The sequence below is a fragment of the Hippocampus comes genome, unplaced genomic scaffold (assembly GCF_001891065.2).
Source record: "Hippocampus comes isolate QL1 unplaced genomic scaffold, H_comes_QL1_v1.1 scaffold261, whole genome shotgun sequence".
NCBI lineage: Eukaryota > Metazoa > Chordata > Actinopteri > Syngnathiformes > Syngnathidae > Hippocampus > Hippocampus comes.
Window position 1 is genome coordinate 2554631 of NW_017805824.1, and position 9080 is coordinate 2563710.

The following is a 9080-nucleotide window of genomic DNA, read 5'->3' on the forward strand; positions in this document are numbered from 1 at the left end:
GTCAATACCCACCGCACACACACACACACACACACACACACACACACACACACACACACACACACACACACACACACACACACGCTGCACATTAATCGTCCACAGAGAGCTGGAGTGGTGAAGAGTGAGAGACAGTATGGATAAAGAGGGAGGGCAGCACGAGTAAGCAAAAAGCAAATGATGCCTCACCATAAATCCTCCATTTTAGTTGTCGCATCAGGATATTAACAACATCTGTGTATGTTATTGTCTTTATCCTCAAGTGGTTAACATTTGCGGCCTTTTACGTGTGAGCGAGTGTAAGCGTGGGTGCGTTTGTGCGCTTGTCAGACAAGATGTAATGAATTTTCTCTCGAGGAGTTATGGTTAATCATGAAAGTGGCCCCACCGTCGTCATGTGGGGGGCATGTGAGGACATGAGTACTGCATTACTGGAAATACATGCTGAAGGAGCTTTTAGTGACCCCAGATAAATGGATTTTATATCACAGCACTGACACTCTAACTCTATGGAATGTCAACATGAACACATGATACACACTGTCTATGAATATACATCAACTTATTCCCATGAGAAATTACCCCGAGATGGAATGTAGAAAAGGCCACTATCACCCAAAATGGAAATCACAGTGACTGAGAGAGCTCTGTGACAATTTGCAAACCACTGAAGAAACACCCTAAAAATAATTTCCTTAGGTTTAGGATGAATGGATTCGTCATATTTTGTGTTTTATAATTGGCTACCCTCCTTGCATAAGATCTATTCACTGGACTCTGTCCACCATATCCAATGAAATTAAAAACAGATTGATTTCATCGGTGAAACGTGTCTGGAACACCTTTGCTGAGGTCCAACAGGATTGGAAATTTCAACAGTTAAGGATGGCAAGGGATATACAGTGTGTGTGTGTGTGTGTGTGTGTGTGTGTGTGTGTGTATATATATATATATATATATATAGTGTATGTATATTACGTATATCATTTTTGATGAGTGCTTTTCTTATACTTGAGCTCTTTAATAGTGAGAACATGTAAACAAACTTCTTCGCGCCATGTCAAATGTCTGTTTATCTTTAAAGTCGTACACCAGGTGGCTTGTTGGTACTGTAGTTTTAAATGAGCAACCAACAACGCTCCGGCCGAGGTGTTCACCACACATCCCAGCATTCCACTCTTCTGTGCGTGTCTCCAATTGGTCGAGAGCTGTTCAAACCCAACGCCTGCACGCCTTATATGGTCATCGTGCACTCGCTCGCTTCATTCGGGCTTTTTATGCTAATCATATTTTAATGTCCAGCTGTATGCAGTCGTAGTAAGGAGCATGCGCAGTGCGTGACAAGAAAACGGCGAAGATTCAAAGTTTTCCTTCGGTAAGTCTCTGTTTATTTCCTTGAGGTCGTAGTGACGTTCGTTTAATGGAGCTAATGTATTTAGAGTGAAATGAACTGGCAACGTTATTTAATGTTCACTATGTAGTTGTCTATAGTGTCGAGTGGGCTGCACAAAGAGCCGCCGACAATGGAAGTGAATGGCAGCAGCCTGGAGAGGATCCTCGTCGGGGAGCTGATGACGCCCGTCACAGAGAACGATGAAAGGACGTGTCGCACGCCGCCAATGCAGCAGTCGCCGGGGATGATGAGGAGATTTGTGACAATCTCACCAAATAGCAAGCCAAGTAAGAAACCGCTCCACACAAATTTGCCAAACTTCAATCATGTCGTCCATTTTCTTTTTTCGCATACTTAGATAATCTGACAAGAACATGTTAGTTTTTGGGGCATTGTCTGTCTCACGAGGCAAATCTCTTAACAGGTTTGATATCTTTCCCCTCACGAGGTACAAAACTCACCGTGTGCCCGTCATTTTAGCAGTGGGAAATCAAAACGCTTTCGCCGCTCGCACGATTTTGAAGATGGCCGCCCTCAGCGAAGTTGTCAGCGGCTGCATATGAGAGGATAAATGGCTCAATATGTAGTGACATATTGCCTCGTGAAACTGAGGGCACTGTGAAAACACTTGACTGATGCAACGTCGCTGTCACCACTTATCTCTGTTTTTGAAATCATAACATGTTATGTCATATAATCTGGAAAAAAAAGCAGATCGAATGAAAGTTCCAAATGTGACTATGAATCCCGAATGACCACCAGAGCGTTCTGTGACTCGGAATCTTCATGTTCACTGAAAGATTCTGTCGGAAACGAACCTCTGGTGACACCCAGAACCCTCTACCTATCCCAAGGTCATCCTGGGGTCGAAGGTGACATTTTTTAATATGCATACTCAAACTGCGCATGCGCAAAGCGAACATTCAGTGCTTTCAGCACCGCCTCTGGCAGTCCGTAGGGATGAAATAGAACTGTTACATTTCAGCGCTCTGATAAGAAAAACTATTTTTCCCTCCATGCTATTTTACTCATCAGCCCTGCCTTCTTTCTTTTCTGGCAGAGTTAAACACAGGTCAAATCCAGGAGGGAGTGGGAGAAGCCATCAACGGCATCGTGAAGCACTTCCACAAACCGGAAAAGGAGGTGGGAGACGATAGTCTAGACAAGCCACCATCATGTCCTTCTATTATTCATCACTCATGTTGAGAAGCAGCATCCCTCTTCTGGCGATCCCTGAGCTGCCGTGTGGTCTCTTTTGGACTGTTAAAAACATATTAAAAGTTTAAATGATACAGCTGTTTTAATTCTCATACGGATTGTCTGACCTCGAATGATGGCTAGTCGTCTTCATGTTTTGGAGTCTGTGGTATTCAGCACCAAAGCAGATCATTTCAATTGCACTGAAATGAAAGGAGGTTGTAGATTTTGGTGTAATTTCATATTGTCGCTGTCGGGCAGAATTCTTGCATCTCCAAAATCACTACTTTTCAGGAGATTGCATCGTTCACAGTTGGTGTTATAGGTTATATTGCTATAATATACCATTACATACTCACATTACCACAACACCACCCCAAAGTCATGTTCAATTGTTAATTTACTGTGACAAGAAAACAGGCAAATATATGACGCTGTCATTGATTGTAATGGTAGGGCATGCCACCAGCACCTACTGTTCACATCAAAGTCTGTGCTCACACTGACCCCGACAGGACAAAAAAAGTCTTTAATACTTCACAAAAGCAAACAAGTGTATAGTCACAGCATCTTCCTAACGTTTTCTTAGCCCATAGACCCATGAATGATGTAGTAAATAAAACGATGAGATGACTTAACAGGATACGAAATGGAAGAGAATTTGTAGGCATGACTCAGAGGGAAATTGAAATCATGTCTTGTTTTCCTGCTATTTACAGAGAGGCAGTTTGACACTTCTCCTCTGTGGGGAGTTTGGTCTTGTCTGGGCTCTGGAGCAGGTTTTCCAGCATGGTTTTAAATCACCTCGACTCTTTAAAAATGTCTTCATCTGGGACTTCTTGGGTAAGAAACACTATCTCCTTGAAATAACATATTAGCTCTATTTTGCATTTCATCTATTATTTTCAATATTGTCAATGAAACAGAAAAGGCACAAGTGTACTTTGAAAGCGCTGAGCAACGGGAGGTGAATCCGGATGAGAATTGGCAAAGCCGAGTGCAGCACTTCTGCCGCTTCATGCGCGCCATCAACAACACGTCAAGAAACATTGGCAAGGACGGAAAGTTTCAGATGCTCATTTGTCTGGGTGCAAGGTAGGCAGGAAATAAATGAATGTTATCTTAGGGAAGATGACGTTAAACCCTCACTTTGCCCTTTAACAACCTTTACAAATATTAGTTAGACATTATGAGCAGCATTGTCTATCAACTTGCAAACTCAGAAAAGAGCTCACGCTCAATCTTGTCGCCAATTTGATGGCCAACATCAAGAGTGTGTCACGAGCGAGTATAAAACAATATTTAATGCATTTATTGTTTACACTATACTTAAATGATACCAGTGTACATTTGCATTGAATCTGCTCCTTGTTTTGTTTCCCCTCAGGGACCATTTGCTACATCACTGGATCGCCCTTCTCGCAGACTGTCCAATCACGGCGCAAATGTACGAAGACGCCGCGCTGATCAAGGACCGCTCGCTGGTGAACTCTCTGATTCGAGTTCTTCAGACTCTGCAGGAGTTCAACATCACCCTGGAGGCATCGCTCATTAAAGGTGTCGGGATTTAAACCAAACCAGCTTCCCGCTGGTTGCACCAATCCAGTGAACCTTTTATATGCAGGAACAGACGCTAAACAGTTGACATAAATCCTCCATTTTAGTTGTCGCATCAGGATATTAACAACATCTGTGTATGTTATTGTCTTTATCCTCAAGTGGTTAACATTTGCGGCCTTTTACGTGTGAGCGAGTGTAAGCGTGGGTGCGTTTGTGCGCTTGTCAGACAAGATGTAATGAATTTTCTCTCGAGGAGTTATGGTTAATCATGAAAGTGGCCCCACCGTCGTCATGTGGGGGGCATGTGAGGACATGAGTACTGCATTACTGGAAATACATGCTGAAGGAGCTTTTAGTGACCCCAGATAAATGGATTTTATATCACAGCACTGACACTCTAACTCTATGGAATGTCAACATGAACACATGATACACACTGTCTATGAATATACATCAACTTATTCCCATGAGAAATTACCCCGAGATGGAATGTAGAAAAGGCCACTATCACCCAAAATGGAAATCACAGTGACTGAGAGAGCTCTGTGACAATTTGCAAACCACTGAAGAAACACCCTAAAAATAATTTCCTTAGGTTTAGGATGAATGGATTCGTCATATTTTGTGTTTTATAATTGGCTACCCTCCTTGCATAAGATCTATTCACTGGACTCTGTCCACCATATCCAATGAAATTAAAAACAGATTGATTTCATCGGTGAAACGTGTCTGGAACACCTTTGCTGAGGTCCAACAGGATTGGAAATTTCAACAGTTAAGGATGGCAAGGGATATACAGTGTGTGTGTGTGTGTGTGTGTGTGTGTGTGTGTGTGTGTATATATATATATATATATATAGTGTATGTATATTACGTATATCATTTTTGATGAGTGCTTTTCTTATACTTGAGCTCTTTAATAGTGAGAACATGTAAACAAACTTCTTCGCGCCATGTCAAATGTCTGTTTATCTTTAAAGTCGTACACCAGGTGGCTTGTTGGTACTGTAGTTTTAAATGAGCAACCAACAACGCTCCGGCCGAGGTGTTCACCACACATCCCAGCATTCCACTCTTCTGTGCGTGTCTCCAATTGGTCGAGAGCTGTTCAAACCCAACGCCTGCACGCCTTATATGGTCATCGTGCACTCGCTCGCTTCATTCGGGCTTTTTATGCTAATCATATTTTAATGTCCAGCTGTATGCAGTCGTAGTAAGGAGCATGCGCAGTGCGTGACAAGAAAACGGCGAAGATTCAAAGTTTTCCTTCGGTAAGTCTCTGTTTATTTCCTTGAGGTCGTAGTGACGTTCGTTTAATGGAGCTAATGTATTTAGAGTGAAATGAACTGGCAACGTTATTTAATGTTCACTATGTAGTTGTCTATAGTGTCGAGTGGGCTGCACAAAGAGCCGCCGACAATGGAAGTGAATGGCAGCATGGCGTGGTGCGGGGAGCGCGCTAGCCAGCATGCTAACGGCTAACAACAATGAGCCATATTTGGCGCTCGAACGGGCAAAAGTTTGAATTTAAAGGGGACACCGATTCTCACGCGACGTTTCGCCTTTTGATAAACACAACCGACTCGAGTGGATAACTCCAAGCGAAATAAAGTTGTTCATGTTGTAACCAAGTGTTTGATGTTTCAACAAACCGTCCCGCGTAGCTTTTTGTTTCTCCGATAGACGCGAGCTGCTGTCTTTGCACTCGGTAGTCGCATGATACCTATTCGACTTTTATAATCACATTTGCACTTTTTACACTCAAGTATGTTGCGTGTTCACGACTGTCTGCAAAAGCGACGTCGTTGTCAGTTGGTGGTGGGCGTTGCGTTGCAATTTGGGTTTTAAAGTCATGTTTGGTTTTCTGTGAAGCCATAGTTGAGCTTCAGTTAAATCGCCTTTAGATCGCTTCGATTTGTGCAATAAAAAAGTGGCCCAGTCCAGTACAAGCATTTGCCTTGTGCTGCCTAAATATCTCCCAAGTCTCACGCATGTTAAAAACGATACCTTCATCTTTTAACGTGTGCTCGGGCGGGGACCGCCCCCCTGCACAATGGTGGCGAGTGCCAGAGTGTTCGCTCCTGGTGCACGACTAGTAGAACAAGCTCTCATTTTGTGTGTGTATGCATGTATGTGTGCGTGTGTGTGTTCGTTCCTCGTGCAGGTTCTTTTACGCGTGCACCGAGCTGTAAAAAAAGGAAGACTATGTTTGGCTTTCACAAGTCAAAGATCTACCGGAGTAACGACGGCTGTTGCATCTGCAAAACCAAGTCATCCAGCTCGCGTTTCACAGACAGCAGCCGATATGAAGACACATTCCGGCTCTGTTTTGGGTAACATGTCGCACTTGTGCTAAATTATTTTTCTTGTGTTGTTTTTGCATGCTCATAATTGTCAAAGTGTGGAAAAAGAGTCTACGACTGAAGTACAGTTGTACTTAACTTTTTTGTACGTTTAGTTGTATCATTTTTTGAAATACATTTATTTGTATACTTTTATTTAGGTATAACTGTGATTAAATGTAGCCCTCCAAAACATTTTAATTGAATTATTATCAAAGTATTTTTTTATTGTCCAACATTGTTTATGTTCAAAATGTGCCTGATGTTTCAGTGCGTTACAATTGTATATTTTTAGTAGGACTGCAAATGATTTTGAAAAATAATAAACGGTTGATTTTTTTCCTCGGTTAATCAAATTGAATTTTAAAAATACATTTCGATCCCTTAATTCTTTCAAATCGAGTGTGCAGAAAATGCTCAAACATACAGGAAATTGTTTGATTCTGTTTGACACCCCCAGCTCCCCCGCCCATAAGATCCGTCAGAAAATGTTGGCTGCTGTTTTCTAAAGTAAAAGCAAATGTTTGCAAATGTCTTAATTTGATGAAACACAAAGATAATCAGTTCCTGCTGTCATGGGCCGATACAAAAATATTTGTATATTTACTGTTGTGAGGGTGAAATTCAGAGGATTTGCAAAGTTAAGTTAAACAATGGCTCTAAATGATTAATCGACTAGTAGTTATTTGATAATTGATTGTTGATTAATTGTTGTACCTTGATCTGTTAAACCAACAATTGCAATTCTCTTCAAGATATATATGCCATTTCAAAGGCATGACTTGCCTTTGAAATGGCAGGACACGCCTTCCGGCAGCACCCGGTTTGTGCCTTCAATCCAGATTCAGCCATGTGACCCCGCAGTGTGACAAAAATCATCGTTAGTCCCTGTATATCATTTCATATTAATTAAAAACAATAACAACATAAGGCCAAATGTAAATGCCTTAAGCAAGCCTCCCCCAACCGCATGTCATGTGACTACCGGTACTATACTTTCCTCGGTGACAGTCATCTGACCGGATGAGCAAAACTGGCCAACGCAATTCTCATACGGATTGTCTGACCTCGAATGATGGCTAGTCGTCTTCATGTTTTGGAGTCTGTGGTATTCAGCACCAAAGCAGATCATTTCAATTGCACTGAAATGAAAGGAGGTTGTAGATTTTGGTGTAATTTCATATTGTCGCTGTCGGGCAGAATTCTTGCATCTCCAAAATCACTACTTTTCAGGAGATTGCATCGTTCACAGTTGGTGTTATAGGTTATATTGCTATAATATACCATTACATACTCACATTACCACAACACCACCCCAAAGTCATGTTCAATTGTTAATTTACTGTGACAAGAAAACAGGCAAATATATGACGCTGTCATTGATTGTAATGGTAGGGCATGCCACCAGCACCTACTGTTCACATCAAAGTCTGTGCTCACACTGACCCCGACAGGACAAAAAAAGTCTTTAATACTTCACAAAAGCAAACAAGTGTATAGTCACAGCATCTTCCTAACGTTTTCTTAGCCCATAGACCCATGAATGATGTAGTAAATAAAACGATGAGATGACTTAACAGGATACGAAATGGAAGAGAATTTGTAGGCATGACTCAGAGGGAAATTGAAATCATGTCTTGTTTTCCTGCTATTTACAGAGAGGCAGTTTGACACTTCTCCTCTGTGGGGAGTTTGGTCTTGTCTGGGCTCTGGAGCAGGTTTTCCAGCATGGTTTTAAATCACCTCGACTCTTTAAAAATGTCTTCATCTGGGACTTCTTGGGTAAGAAACACTATCTCCTTGAAATAACATATTAGCTCTATTTTGCATTTCATCTATTATTTTCAATATTGTCAATGAAACAGAAAAGGCACAAGTGTACTTTGAAAGCGCTGAGCAACGGGAGGTGAATCCGGATGAGAATTGGCAAAGCCGAGTGCAGCACTTCTGCCGCTTCATGCGCGCCATCAACAACACGTCAAGAAACATTGGCAAGGACGGAAAGTTTCAGATGCTCATTTGTCTGGGTGCAAGGTAGGCAGGAAATAAATGAATGTTATCTTAGGGAAGATGACGTTAAACCCTCACTTTGCCCTTTAACAACCTTTACAAATATTAGTTAGACATTATGAGCAGCATTGTCTATCAACTTGCAAACTCAGAAAAGAGCTCACGCTCAATCTTGTCGCCAATTTGATGGCCAACATCAAGAGTGTGTCACGAGCGAGTATAAAACAATATTTAATGCATTTATTGTTTACACTATACTTAAATGATACCAGTGTACATTTGCATTGAATCTGCTCCTTGTTTTGTTTCCCCTCAGGGACCATTTGCTACATCACTGGATCGCCCTTCTCGCAGACTGTCCAATCACGGCGCAAATGTACGAAGACGCCGCGCTGATCAAGGACCGCTCGCTGGTGAACTCTCTGATTCGAGTTCTTCAGACTCTGCAGGAGTTCAACATCACCCTGGAGGCATCGCTCATTAAAGGTGTCGGGATTTAAACCAAACCAGCTTCCCGCTGGTTGCACCAATCCAGTGAACCTTTTATATGCAGGAACAGACGCTAAACAGTTGACATA

General features: G+C 42.0%; 2 protein-coding genes across 2 annotated transcripts in view; both read left to right on the forward strand.

Moving 5' to 3' along the window:
• dennd5a (DENN/MADD domain containing 5A) overlaps positions 1–4207 on the forward strand; it is a 47324-nt gene extending 43117 nt beyond the window's left edge. Inside the window, 3 exon segments of the mRNA XM_019886469.1 lie at positions 3310–3433; positions 3517–3685; positions 3978–4207. Of these exon segments, the coding sequence (XP_019742028.1) occupies positions 3310–3433; positions 3517–3685; positions 3978–4161 (477 nt within the window). The 3' untranslated portion in view covers positions 4162–4207.
• A 3375-nt stretch (positions 4208–7582) lies between these two features.
• On the forward strand, positions 7583–9046 carry LOC109525846 (DENN domain-containing protein 5A-like). Its single transcript, XM_019886655.1, has 3 exons — positions 7583–8274; positions 8358–8526; positions 8819–9046. The coding sequence occupies exons 2-3, from the start codon at positions 8450–8452 to the stop codon at positions 9000–9002; spliced, it is 261 nt and encodes an 86-aa protein (XP_019742214.1). The 5' UTR covers positions 7583–8274; positions 8358–8449; the 3' UTR covers positions 9003–9046.
• The last annotated feature ends 34 nt before the right edge of the window (positions 9047–9080 follow it).